General features: G+C 43.6%; 1 protein-coding gene across 6 annotated transcripts in view; it reads right to left on the bottom strand.

Annotated features, from left to right (window-relative positions):
• The window catches only part of DGKI (diacylglycerol kinase iota), a 468,091-nt gene extending 453,552 nt beyond the window's left edge, over nt 1–14,539 (bottom strand). For 3 of the 6 annotated variants that reach the window (XM_010340506.3, XM_039472800.2, XM_074379024.1), the window contains exon 1: nt 14,133–14,539. In XM_010340506.3, the coding sequence (XP_010338808.2) occupies nt 14,133–14,539 (407 nt within the window). The remainder of the gene's footprint in view (nt 1–14,132) is intronic. The other 3 variants (XM_074379025.1, XM_074379026.1, XM_074379027.1) reach the window with 2 other exon arrangements.
• Nucleotides 14,540–14,968: the final 429 nt, after the last annotated feature.

Here is a 14,968-nt window from a genome sequence, read left to right as displayed (position 1 = left end):
GGGCAACAAATCCATAGGGTGCACAGAGCAAGGGGCCCCAGGCCCAGCCAATGAAACCATTTTTTCCTCCTAGGCTTCTGGTCCTATAATGGGAGGGGCTGCCATAAAGACCTCTGACATGCCCTGGAGATATATTCCTCATTGTCTTGGTGATTAACATTCAGCTCTTCATTACTTATGCAAATTTCTGCAGCCAGCCTAAATTTCTCCTCAGAAAATGGGATTTTCTTTTCCATCGCATTGTCAGGCTGTAAATTTTCTGAACTTTTTGCTCAGCTTCCCTTATAAAACTGAATGTAACTTTAACCGTATCCAAGTTACATCTTGATTAGTTTGCTACTTAAAAATTTCTTTCACCAGATACCGTAAATCATCTCTCTCAAGTTCAAAGTTTCACAAATCTCTAGGGCAAAGGCAAAATGCCACCAGCCTCTTTGCTAACACATAGCAAGAGCCACCTTTGCTCCAGCTCCCAACAAGTTCCTCATCTCCATCTGAGACCACCTCAGTCTGGATCTTACTGTTCATATCACTATCAACATTTTTGTCAAAGCCATTCAACAAGTCTCTAGCAAGCTCCAAACTTTCCCATATTTTCCTGACTTCTCTGAGCCCTCCAAACTGTTTCAACCTCTGTCTGTTACCCAGTTCCAAAGTTGCTTCCACATTTTCAGGTATCTTTTCAGCAGCATCCTACTCCCAGTACCGAATTACTGTATTAGTCTGTTTATATGCTGCTTATAAAGACATATCCGAGACTGGGCAATTTACAGAAGAAAGAGGTTTATTAGAATTACAGTTTCACATGGCTGCTGAGGCCTCATAATCATAGCAGAAGGTAAGGAGGAGCAAGTCATGTCTTACATGGATGGCAGCAGACAAAGAGACAGCTTGTGCAGGGAAACTCCCCCTTATAAAACCATCAGATCTCATGAGACTTATTCACTACCATGATAACAGCAGGGAAAAGATGCATCCTCATACTTCAATTACCTCCCATGGGTCCATCACATAACACATGGGGATTATGTAAGTACAATTCAGGATGAGATTTGGTTGGGGACACAAAGCCAAACCATATCATGATCCATGCTTGGAATAAAGACAGGAATCAAGGCAGCAGGAATTGTCCTACCAGGGCACTTCTAGTGGATATGAACAAATTGGCAATCCCTTTGACAATCGTTTAAGGGTCCAAGTCCAAGAGAGCCTGGTTGTCCAAACTCAAGTCACACACTTGCCCTCAGGGGCTATCAGGGTGGTGAGAGGAAGCCCACTACAACAGCTTCCAAAGACCTCATTGGTTACCATGGTGGAGAGCCAGGCACCTCGATGAACAGCCCCACAAGGTTACACACAACAGGACAAGGGTCATTCCTAAAAGGAAAAAACGGGTTTTGGGTGCATATAGAAATATGGCACAGAATAATGCTTAAGGGCACTAGATAGGGGGTTCTGGAATTCAAACCCTGGCTCCACCATTTGCTGGTAGTGAGGCCCTGACATATTATTTCATTATCCTGTGCCTGAGTTTCCTTTTCTGTAAAGCTATGAATGGTAAAAGCATCTACCTTATAAAGTTGTGATAAGAATTAACTGAAACCGTATATGTAAAACACTTAGCACAGTTCCTGGTAAGACCTCAATAAATGTAAATGTTATTGTTATTATTATTAATGTTGAAGGTGTATCATTAAGCAACTCCCAGATATGCTTCTTCTGAGAGACACTTAGGATCTTGAACTTCTATGGTTTCATGCCAGGCTGGGAAGTCAAAGTTTTAGTTCTCTCATCCCCAGCCTTTCTTGTCTTGATTTCACCATCTACATAATGGGTTCGTATGACACAAGTGCTGTTTTGCTAAAGCTGTTTTGAGTCCTTGTAAAAGTGCATGATGAAACATATATGAGAGGCATTAATTACTTGAGAGATGCTAAAAACAGCTATACTAATGAACCCAGCACCACAGTGGGAGTAACCATGCACCATTTCTGAATTCATCCATGGATTACTTCTTCTGAGCCTGACTTTTAGTTCCTGGAAGAGGTACTTTGTATTAAATGGGAGCGCAGCTTACTGGAAGTTAAAGACCAGCTTCCAGGCATCCCAGCTGCTCCCAGAAAGAGTCATTTTCTCTTAAATGTCTTGAGGAGGTGAATGGTGGGGAGCAGTGTTATACAACCCACTCTTGGAAAACAACAAAGTTTGCTCCCTTAACAACTCCCATGAAACAGTTCTCTGAAGAAAATATATTTGTATAGATAGATATAAGTTTTCCCATAGTTTGGCAAATTCCAACAGAGATGGCAGAAATGCCTTAAAAGGCAGGGTCAAGGGCTTCTGCACACAGATGAATCAACCCTCAAAATTAATAATGATAGTGCAATCAGAAAAATATAGCACCTGATGGCTTTGTATATTGACATCGCCCCTTTACACACATGCCCATAGGGACATTAAGTATATGTCCTCCTCTGCATTCAGACCCTTCTCCTGATAAACTGAACTCCACAAACTTATGCTCATCTTGTGCCGAATTTTCTTCTGTCTTCATTTTGAAGAGCTTTCAGCTGCCAGCAAAAGCTCAATACAATGAAATCTTGGCACCATTCAACACGTTGGATGCAACAACAAAATTTTGTTCTATACCATATTATTTCAATATCCTTAGAATTCTAAATTACCCAGAGTATTTCATTGAGATGGTGTCAGTGAGTGTCAAATACAGCCTCAAAGCGTACCTGTTTGTCAGCAGTATGTTCTGGAGACCTCCAAATCCTTCAAACTACAGGCAGCCTGAGCCTGCTCCCCCATGAACTGCATGCAGCACACAGAAGTCTGGTTATTAGGTGATCAGCTATCTTGAATTTTCTCCATAGAGTCAACAAATATATTGAGGTGGCTATTTCTTCCCCTAAAACCACTGAGCCACAGGAGCATATGCTTTCTGGAGACCTGAAATGCGATTGCTATAAAAATGAAATACTATTCTTGGAATACCTATGTCATTACTTGAACTGGATCTCCTTTACAATGAAATGGTTGCTGCTTAGCAACTAATGCGAAAGAAGAGCCTGACTCTATCTCTACCTGTTTTTTTTAGGTTTTCCCCAGTAAGAGGAGTATGAAACATACACCATCACACTTGCAGTTTCATATTTTTACATGTACAGGAAGAGTGATGATGATGTCAATGGGGTCATCTTTGTTGCCAATGCAATATGGATTTAGAATGCCAGCTAGTGACTGATTCCAACTTTGTCCATTGTGATTAACCAGTGAGATTATTTCAAGTAAGTAAAATTAATGAGAGGGAAATGGTGCTATCTTTCCATAGATTCATGTGTGGAAACAGCATCCTGCAGTGAAAAAAGTATGAGACTTCAGATCCGAAAACCAGTCTGAACCTGGCAATGTCCCTTGTGGCACATAGCCTCGGGAAAGTCGCTTAGCTACTGTGACTGTTTCCTTAAATGTACAATGGCTATGAAAACAATATGGGGTTACCTAAGATTGTTTTGAGGGTAAAGTTAGATTAATTATGTGAAAGGAGTTTATAAATGGTAAGCCGTAAAAGCACCACACGCATTTTTATTATTATTAAGTACCTAAATTTAGTCAGTATAACAGTTTAAGAAATCTCCAGAAATTTGTCTTTAAAAAAAAACTCCTTAGACTTTGTTATAAATAATTCCACACTGGCTCATAGAAAGCTGCTGTTTTAATCTTTAAATAGCTTGGGCATTTATTTTTGAAATAGAGGTTTATTTTCCTAAGGAATTCTGAAGGTTTTCTTCAAATGAACAAGAATGACTCAGGTTTTCAAAATGTTCCCTTGGAACTTTCTAGGTGTCTCTAACTGCACTCATGAACATACTTATGAATTCTGAAGGATGTTGTTATGGAAAAACTCATATTGCAAAGACTTACAGCTCAAACATTTCCTCCAGCTAAAGGTAAAAGACCAGACTCATCTAAAAATGTATTTTGTAAAAAATCAAATGGGGCTGACTATGCCATTTCAGACATGCAAAGTGCACATGAATTAATCCTAGCTTCTTCACTGGCCCCCAATCCATGGTACCATCACCTCACTTCAAGTTCCACTGTGATTACAACAAATCACAAGGTCTTGTACTGAAGGTAGAATTTAAAAGGAGCAGTACCAGTCTATAATCCCTGCAATCATTTCCTGGCCCCAGGAAACTGGATTTATTTCCTCATCTCATGCAATGGAAAATTCATATAGTTTAAAAAAAAAAAACACACACACACACACACACACACACACACACAGAAAGCTCAGTCTTGACCTCCTGACAACTGACAGCAGCACGTGATTATTTACAGAGCTAAGTTTTATGCTTAGACATAAAAGAAATGTCCATCCACTCAGCCAACCAACCTTTGTCAAGGCCTTTCTCTATGTCCTTTGTAAGATCTAGCTAGGCCCACAAAGATGAAACACATGGGTCTCTCTCCTCAATAGAGATTAATCTGATAAGCCACTAGATTGTGAAAATATGGCTATTTGCACACAGAGAGGATAATGTGAAAGGGTGAAAAGAGGACCAGAAAAGCTGCAATAGGGAGGTAATAAGCAATATGCAAATATAGGCAAAGATCTTAACTCTGCCACTTATCCAGCTGTGTGACTTGCAGGCAAGTTGCTTAAACTCTAAGCCTCAATGTTCTTCTCTGTAAAATGGAAATAATAATAGTCCCTACTTAATTGAGGATTCAATGAGATCCCGAAAGTAAAATATTTAGCAGCTCTTCACACAGTGTAAGCATTTGGCAAAATCAGTAACTTATAATGATTAATATTCATAAATAGGGAGATAAGATGATAACTGCAGTCAGTATTTGAACACCAAGGAAAGCTTTCTCCTTCTCTGAGCTGCACTTTACAAAAGGCTTGGAAGTGCATAGATTGCCTTTGCTGCTTCTGGGAATGGCCTTCAGAGGCCACCAGGAAGGACAAGAGGAGTGATATCTGTGGCTTTCCAGGACATTGTGAAAAATGGCTGGTGTTTGTGTCCCCCCAAAATTCACATGTTGAAATTCTCACCCTCAATGTGGTGGTTCTAGGAAGTGGGACCACTGGGAGGGATTCAGTCACGAAGGCAGAACACTCGTGAATAGGATGAGTGCCCCTCTAAAAGAGGCCCCTGGGAGTTCTCTCCCTCCCTCCCCCCTATGAGGACATCATGGGAAGAGAACTGTCTGCAGCTCCAAAGAGGACCCTCCCCAGAACCTGACCATGCTGGTGCCCTGATCTGGGACTTCCAACCTCCAGAACGATGAGAAAAAAATGTCTGTTGTTTAGAAACCGCCCAGTCTATGGGACTTTGTTACAGCAGCCCAAGCTGATGAAAGCCGTGAAAGCCAAGCAGCCCCGAGGTTGTGCACTGTCAAGGAAGCCCATGCTCAGCAGCTTCCTGTCTAACTTGAGATGCTGAGGACAGGGCTTCAGTTGCAGAGGAAAAGAAACATGCCACACCTTCCTCTTCGCATTGAGAGGGGGCCAACTTAAAAGGCAGAAACTTTTAAATCCGGCTCTGCCTTCAAAACTCTCTTACAGAGAATGCCTTCTGTCTGAGAGAGGTTGTCTTAAACTCTGACACATCCATAGGACAATGATGAGATCTCAGGCCTTTCAGCCTGAGGAATCTTCCCAAAGTTTGTCTCTAAATGATACATGGAACCTTTTCCAACCGCTTCCACATAAGCTTATGTAAAGCTCTTTTTATCTTTCAACAAATTGCTTTCAAGGTTTTTTTTTTCGAAATAACAAGAATGTATTTTTCCCTACAAGTTTGACATCTTTCTCATGTTCAAAGGAATGACACATTTTTTAAAATGTACTTTGGTCCCTTCAAGGAGTCTATTTTCTGGCTATTTCCTGAAAGACTACATGATACACAAAAAACAGTCGCCTTTTTTAAGGAAAAAAAAAAAAAAACAATAAATTCACCTCCTCAACATTTACTTCACAGACTTGAGCTGTTTTATTTGTTCAACAAATACCTAATAACAATCTACATCTTTCAAAATATATTCTGCTGTTTGGCCTAGTTGAAATAACTGATGGAACATCCCAGAAAGCTATGCCTTCCATTTCTGAAATAATCCAGGACAGGTAGTATCTGCGAAGCTTCTTTCTGTACTGCCAGAGCATGCCAGCCAGCCATTGTCTGTATGTACAAAGCAGACATCATCAAGACAGGCCAAAAGAGAAATAACCTCTGTCCTGGAATCACAGGGGACAACTCTATTTCTAGTTCCTCGGTCTTTATCAGCTTATCTATTCCTGACACTGTGAAGCTCTGAGACCCTTCTCACCCAGCACTCCATGTCTGGCTTCTTGCTCTCAGATGACCTGCTGGGAGTTTGGGTTGCTGCTACCTGATTCCTCTGCACACTGACTGTGCCTGTCTTCTCTGACCTCTGCCTTCTGTCTGCTCCAATTTCCAGAGCACTGAGAAGTAGCTTTCTCCTCTTTGCATCCCCTAGTAACAATGAACGGTGTTTTACAAAGTTACAAAAGAAAAAGTACATATTCTATACCTTAAAGAACGCCAAAACCTGTCAATTACATTTCTTAAGTCTATGTCTATCTCATTTTCATATTACCTGAATAATTTTATCATCAGCTACTGACATTTGACTCATGTTCTATATTTTGAAGAATAATACACAAAGCTGTTCCTTAACTGGACTTAAGGATAGATAATATCACTTTGACAAACACACATATAGCATGTACTTTGTGATGGGCAGCATTATAGGTATCAACTCATTTAAATGTTAAATAATTCTGCAGGATGAGTATTACTACCATTACCATTTTATAGATAGGGAAATGAAGACATGGAGGGGTTAAGTAACATGTGCAGGCACACAGCAGGCAGAGGTGAACATATGGACCCAGGTGGCAGGGCTCTTCACCACGACTCTCCTCTATCTCTCATGTAATTGAAAGGTAAGAAAAATAAAATTTAATTGTGGTTCAAATATTACTGTTTTGAATGTTCTCCACAACATCTAACAAAAGCCAGCCTATTAATATTACAGCTTAAACCAGAATTGGCTCTTTTATCAAAGCATTATTTATGAGTCTGAAAATCTAAAGGCAAATTTCCATTTCAGCAAAACTCAGGTTGGATGTAAGAATGACAGAAGCCCCTGTTAGAAAGCTGTTGCCTTTAAAAACATGCTGTTTGCTTCATTTCAAAGGCTCACAAAACTCAGAGCTGGAAGGAAAAAACATTAACATTCATATGCAAAGATCTTTCTTCCCATCTCTACCCAATCACAGCCCCCTCCTTCAGCTAATATGCACACATCAGATGATTTAATGTTCTCTAAAGTAACCCAAGCAGTGCTCATACTGCCTCTCCCTGAACACTAAGGGTGCCAGGACACTCATGAGCCATTCTTCAAGTGCTCTATATGGTACATGAATAAAAAGTAGCTGGTGCTTTCTGAAGATTTGGTTATTAAGTGGGCTAAAGGCAAAGCAAAAACTTAGAATCACTAAGTGGACTAATGCATTCTTTCTAAAATAACGTTTTCACCAAAGTCAATTGGATGAGTTGGAAGGAAAGAGCGGGTGAAGTGATATAGAACAGAGGTGGCTGGAGTGACCTCTGGCTGGTTGGACAAAGATCAGGACTCCAGGAATGCTGGGTAGCCCTTTTTCTGCGTTTTTCAGTTCTAATCACTGAAGGAAAGTCAACAGAAAATTATCTGAGGAGAAAAATCAATACTGCCCCTTGGAAAGGGATGGGACAGACAGAAAGAGAACTGGAGAGCTAATTAGTGCTACTCAGAAGGCAAATTAAGGCCTTTTCTTTGACAAGCTGCAAATAGCTGGTTAAGTAAGAATTTCTGCCACCCCTCTCAGCCTCCAACAGCTGGCCAAATGGCTGATGCAGGTACTCACACAGGAAGCTGTAAACAGAAACGCAGTCCTGGGCTGATGGACAAAGTGTAAGTAAGAAATGAGGTTTCTTTAATAGAAAAGAAACTTACAATTCAGATGACCCAAGAATGAATAACAGTAGTAATTTATTTAAAGATGCCAATTAAATACGTTCATTCAATAAATACTTATCCAACACCTACCGAGCAAGAGGAATCGGAGTCAGAGATTCAAATGATCAGGTGTAAGTTCTGTCTTCAAAGGAGTTAACAACTTAGTTTGGGGAATGGTAATAATTACACAAGTTAATTCTGTGGAAGGCACTATGCCATGCCCTTCACATAAAGTAACTCATTTAATCTTCCTAACAAACCTGTAAGTTAGGCATTACTATTATCTCATTTTAGAGATAAATTGGCTGAGCCTCAAAGGAGTTACATAACTTCTCTGAGATTAGCAGAAAGATGCTGGTTCAACCCCTAGTCTAAGTCCCCAAACAGAAGATGACACTTCAGTCCTAACCCAGCTAATTTAAAGTGCCATATGAGGACAGGGGAGGACCAGCCACCCATCACCCAAAGTGGACCCTTTTGAGCTCACACCAGTTGAGGAGTTTGCCTGATGAACAAGCTGGCAATGAGTTGTGAAAGCATTATGAGCAAACAGACTTAGCTTGGTATTTTTATTTCTCCAATTATCTGCATTGTTTTTTTTTTTTTTTTTTTTTTTTTTTTTTGCCTTGAAACAGGTTTCCACCAGTTGCAACAACTAGAAATTGGCCCATTGTTATAGGCATTTTGAGCAAATTAAATTTTAATGAAAAAGTTTCATGGCTTAGATTTCATTGGACTTCTGACCTTTCCTTCAAAGTCATTCACTGTAAGAAAAGCTCACATGCCATCATTTATTTGCAGTAACTACTGTCTCAAAACTATAGTCATAAGGCCTCAAGAAAAATAATTAGTCTCCACAGGATCCGTGTTACCAATGCATACCCATGGAAGAAAGTAAATGTCACAGCCCAACGTGTAGGCAGTAATTCTTCCAGATGCTTCTGGTCTCACAGTGTACTCAATTTCAAGAATACCTTGAGATTGCGTAGGGAACACGTTCTCAGTTCCCAGGCCAAAAGAACATAGAGGTTGTAGACAGCCTGGGCTTTCTATGGGAACCCTCATTTCCTCAGATTAGAAAGTCCAGTGTTGGAAAGAGCTCACTCTAGTCTAATTTAATTTGTCCCCATGAGGCAATGCTGCTGTTAGATGCCACAGCAGAACTGAACATTAGCAAAGACCTCGCTTCAACTTCCCTATCCCCATATTCCACAGGACCCAATAGTGTCACTCTCTCAGGTAAAAAATCAAGCCTCTAAAAGATCACTTACAGCAGAATAAGTACTCTGAACAGTGGCTGAATTGAAATCTTGCCCAGTGTGTATCCTAACTGAGGAAATCACAGTCAGTACCTAAGTAATTACTGAGAAAGGAATTAAATTAGAACCAAGATTTTAATCTGATCCTAAAGTCCTTAAAAATCTAACAGATGTGCAAAGCACAGATACAAACAAAATAAAATAGATTTACAAAAGAGGACGCTACATACTGATATTCAGGAGAAGAAAAGTTCCCCCATACACTATTGATTACAATGCAAGAAGAACAATGTCCATTTTTACCCTATGTGGCTTCCAACTCCTCAAATGTTTTTCTTGTAATAACAACCTTACTTTGCAGGACAAAACACAAAACAGAAATACTACATTCTAATCATCAACCTGTAAGAATAATACACATCTTTTTACGTGTTTGCCCAAACTAACGTGTTTAATACTCCTTGTTTCTATTTCTTTTTTTTTTTTTTTTTTTTTTTTTTTTTGAGATGGAGTTTCACTCTTGTTACCCAGACTGAAGTGCAATGGCGCGACCTTGGCTCACTGCAACCTCCGCCTCCTGGGTTCAGGCAATTCTCCTGCCTCAGCCTCCCGAGTAGCTGGGATTACAGGCACGCGCCACCACGCCCAGCTAATTTTGTTTTGTTTTGTTTTGTTTTTGTATTTTCAGTAGACACGGGGTTTCACCATGTTGACCAGGATGGTCTCGATCTCTTGACCTCGTGATCCACCCGCCTCAGCCTCCCAAAGTGCTGGGATTACAGGCTTGAGCCACTGCGCCCAGCCCTTTGTTTCTATTTCTATCTCTTACCAAAAACTTTCCTTAAGAAAGATTTAGTATTATCAGCCTGGTTTATGAGTAGAGAAACTAAATCACAGTCATCAACATCTCATAAGCAATGGTCTGCCCAGACAAGCAAAATTATACTTCATCACTCATTCTGTACTGCCCAAAGACGTATAGATGGTCCAGCTCTTCACTGGATCTAAGTTCACCTACGCAACCCTGTGTAAATTTTTTAAAAGGCATATAAACTTCTAACATGGATATCTTCATAGTGGGTGCATGCAGGTGGTTTTGTTCTCAAAAGCAAAACCAATATATTTGCAATCATGAATTTATATTCATTTTTATTTCTGAGATGGTAGAAGATTTCCTTAAAAGTATATAGGCAAAGGGCCACAATAAAAAAAAAGGTATGCAAGAGGTAATATATAATGACCTGTAGTGTATTATGGATTAGGGGGAAGAACAGCCCACACTGCACACACACATGCACACACATGTGCACACATAGAGAAAGTTCAAACCTAAAATAAATGTTTAGGGAAGCAGCATGATGTGGTCTAAAAAGGAAGTCCTTTAGAGTCATCTGTGTTTAAATTCTGCCTCCTGCCCAAGCTCTATGCTTAAGGTTCATTTTCCGTAAAATGGAAATAGTCATAATCACAACATAGGACTGTCATGAAGATTAATTAAGACAGAATATACAATAGGGCTTAGCCCAGTGCCTGTTGCACAGAAGACAATAAACATCAGCTACCTTCACCTTCCCCTTGCCTATGTGTTTCTGAAGGCTTTTTTTCTTATTTTACTGACTTAAATGAGAATTCTTACAGCAGTTTTTAAAAAAAAGTTCCTACACATTATATAGTCATTTACACATATGTATCCGTTGCAGCACCGTAATTTGCAAAGAAAATAGAAGTAGTAATTTTAAAAGAAAAGTACCAGCTCACTTGCACTGCCTTTTCAAACCTTCAGCTTTACAGTCGACAGAGACTATTTGCTCTAGGGGTGCAGATTCTGAACTAAAGCAAAAAATTCTCATGGGAAAAATGGTTCTCAAAAAAAGCCAACAAAGAAAAGATAATGAGGGGGAAATCTAGGAGTATAGAAAGGAGTTTATTTTACTTAACAAAGTAGAAGTCAAGCAAAATGAATTATCTGCCTCCAGAAATGGTTATTTAAAGGCTTTTTGTAAAGGGCTCTGGTTCCTAAAAAGACAGGAGTCACTGCATATGCCCACCCACTCCTCATTTATTTTTAAACCCTAGCTTATATGTTCCTTAGCAACAGAAGGAGCAGATGAGACCCCCCTACACACACACACACACACACACACACACACACACACACACCCTCTCCCAAAGCCCCCTTCTTTGTGCCTGTTAAGTTTCTTTCCAAAAATATCCATGTTCTTCAAAAGATATTTTTTGCCTACCTGCAAATCTCCACTCCTCCACCTCAAATGATCCCCCTTACACAGGCAGCCATGCTCCATATCCTAACTGAGCCCTTTCACTCAGACTCCATTCTTTGAGGCTGTTCTGCCTCCTCTCTATAAGCTCCCACCAGGCCCCGTCCTCAGATGCCCCCAGAAGGGAGGTGGTGTGGTCCTCACCGAGGAGCCGACCCTCAGCTCCTGCCAAAGCTGCTCTTCTTTTTGCAGACCCTTCACCCATCCCACAGTAAAACAGCCAGCCCAGCTGCAGGAGTCCAGCACAAATGGCCACCATGGCGAGTGGGCAGGCCACTAATCATGACTCCAAAAACAAGTTAGTAACAGTGATTAAAATGGAGACACTTTCCTGTTACTCAGGAAAAACATGCTTCAGATGGGAGCACCTCTTTTTTCGCCATCTTTCCTCTGACTTTGAGACTACCTGGCCTGGTTTTGCTGGGTAGCATTTATGAGTTCAAAGATCAGGTATTTAGTCTTGGTGGGGGGGGGGGTGGAATTAGGGTGGCAATCCCCAGATATTAGTGTGCATAATAAACATCACCTGAGGAGCCTGTTAAACCTTCCCACCCACAGACAGTTTGATTCTGTAAGATGGGTGGTGAGCACTTTTAACCGGCCACCTGAGGTGATACTGGTGCAGGTGGTTCATTGAATTGGAGACGATACAGCTTTATTTAAAAGGAAATGGTGTTTATGAAGTAGGATCCACCTCCATGGATGGAGTATAAAGTAGACAGAATGTTATTATTATTCGATAGAAACATGCTGAGTCTGTGTCCATGTCTACGTTTGTGTGGGTACACACTTACACTTGCATGTGTGAGCATGCACTCAGAAAGCCACAACCCCACACAACATACATTTTGAGGAAGGAGGCTCAGAGACTGACCCCTGCCAACAGGCAAGCTGAAATGATTTCCCTTGCAAACTCTGGCTTTGTATTCCTACCCAATGAGGACTCTGATGAATACCAATGAGCCAGGAGCAGCCCACACTGTGCTTCACGTAATCACCACCCCCTTCCAACTCACAGCTCCTAAATTAGGTTGAATGTAGTCCCTGTTCCCCCAAGGGCCAGACAGGCCATCATAACTAGGAAGTAGAACTGCCTGTGTCCTAGCATACCTCCCTAGAGCTACCCCTCTCCCCACCATCTGACTATTTTTAGAAACCAAAGTATAAAAAGAAAGATCCATTTGGACCTGATCTGTGTGAGTAACTAAGAGAACAACTCAGGTGGAGAACTCCCCCAGCGCACGGAGAACAAAATGCATGCAAGGAACGCAGAAGCAACAATCTCACCAGGAAGGCGTTTCAGGAGTCATCAGAAGTCAATACTCAGACACAGAGAACATGCCCTAGTGACTGTGGCCTCCAGGCCAGGCGATGCCTGTGGGGATCCCAATGATTCACACACCTGCCCCCATAAATAAAACACACCCTCCCAAACCCACACACCTCTGTCATCTGTGTTTGCTTACATAACAGCACATGGTGTGACAGGCTTAATACTTTATATGGTTTTTGGGAAGGGAACACTAACTCAGGAAGAGTAGGGTTACAAGAATGTTTTCAGTGACCCCTTTTCCAGAAACTCTTTTAGCTCCAGCAAATGCACATCTTTGTAAACCTGTGCTTGCATATTACCTTGACCTTTCACATTAACAAGCAGCAGACTTAGTATTAACTCTTCAAACCTGTCAGTATCTTTATTCTTACCTGCGGAAGGGAGGGGAGAGAGAGAGACTCTAATATATCCTAATTTCTCCTTGTTGTATTCTAAAACAATGAGGGGTTATCTTTTATCCTAATTTAGAGGCCATTGATCCCACACTGTCCTTGTCTTACACATACAATCATCCTTAGGTGCAAATATGGTCCCCCCTCTCACCTTCACCCCTAGCTTGCCAGCGGGCTCCCCACACCCTCCTCCAACCAGGAGAGAGGCAGGTACCACGCAGGCATGGAACCCCCATAGCCAGTGGTGAATCTACAGACATAAACCCCTTCTTCCTTCATGGGGATTTCGAGGCATGTCCAACTTCCATAAGGATTTCTCCTCAGTATAGCGCTGTTCTTTTCTGCCTGTCAGAGTGATCTCAGCTACCAAGTTAGTGCCAAAGGTTTATCCAGTGAAATCTAGAAGGTGTGTGTGGGACGGGGTGGGGGAGGGTTGAAGATGACACCTGCTTAGGGGCAACTTTGACGACTTCTCTTCAGAAAACTAAGCATCTCTGAATCTGTACTCTCTCTCTCTCTCTCTCTCTCTCTCTCTCTCTCTCTCTCACACACACACACACACACACACACACACACACAGGTTCTGTTGTTCTGACCTTAGGGACCCAGTGGTTCTCTCCTGCCACGGGGGAAAGCAGGCGTTGCTTCCCTCCAGCGTGTAATGATAGGATGTGGAGAGGACAGACATCCCCGGGAGGAGAGGGGGAAAGGGAGAACGAGAGGCACGGAAACAGAGAGGAGCCCAACTCCGCGGAAGCGCCCCTTGCTGGGGAAGAGTGGGTCTCCGGCCGCGGCGCACCTGTCTCGGCTGCCGGCTCCCCGCGCCTACCTGTACGAGACCTGCTTCCGGAAAGTTAAGTTCCTCAGCTTCTCCTCCAGCGCCTCGTCCTTCTCCTTCTGGCCGGCGGCCGCGGACTCTTCCAGGGCAGCGGCCCCCGCCGCCGCCGCCGCTGCCCCTGCGCCCCGCGGGTCCGCGCCGCCCTCGGCGCCCAGGCAGCAGCTCCCGGCGCCGCTTCCGCTGCTGCTGCTGCCGCCCGTCGCCCCCTTGTCCTCTCCCGCCGAGGAGCTGGGGTTCATGGCGCCCGCTCCGGCGGCCGCGGAGGGAGCGCAGGCGGCGCCGCTGCAGAGGCCGGGCGGGCTGGCGGCGCTGGCGGCGGCGGCGGCGGCGGGAGCGCGGGCAGGTCCGCGCGCCGCTGGCAGGGGCAGCAAATGGCAGCCCCTTCCCGCAGCATCCATCCGCGGCGGCACCGCACAGGGGCATTGTGGGAAACTCCGCTCACTCCCCCGCCCCGGCCAATCAGAGGCCGCCGCTCCCCGCCTCCCGCGCCCTCCCGCGCCGGCCCGCGCCCTCCAGCCCCGCCGGCCTCTTCCTACGTCCCGAGCGAAAGCCCGGGCTGAACCTGAACTCTGCCCAGAGGCGACGGGCTGCGGCGGAGGGGGAGAGAGAGGAGAGGCTACGCCCCCGGGCTGGGGTCGCCGGGGAAGGGACGGCGGGCATCAGGAAGGAGAGCGTCCGGGGAACTCCGAGGAGAGCGGCCGCGCCCCGGGGTCCTGCACCGCGAGGCTGGGACCAGGACCGCCGGGCGCCCACCTGGGTCCTGAGCCCGGCTGCCGACGCTGGGCCAGCGCCCTCTCCACCGCCGCCCTCCAGCCAGCAGAGCTGGG

Source organism: Saimiri boliviensis, chromosome 10 (assembly GCF_048565385.1).
Source record: "Saimiri boliviensis isolate mSaiBol1 chromosome 10, mSaiBol1.pri, whole genome shotgun sequence".
Lineage (NCBI taxonomy): Eukaryota > Metazoa > Chordata > Mammalia > Primates > Cebidae > Saimiri > Saimiri boliviensis.
This window is presented reverse-complemented; position numbering and strand designations above follow the sequence as displayed.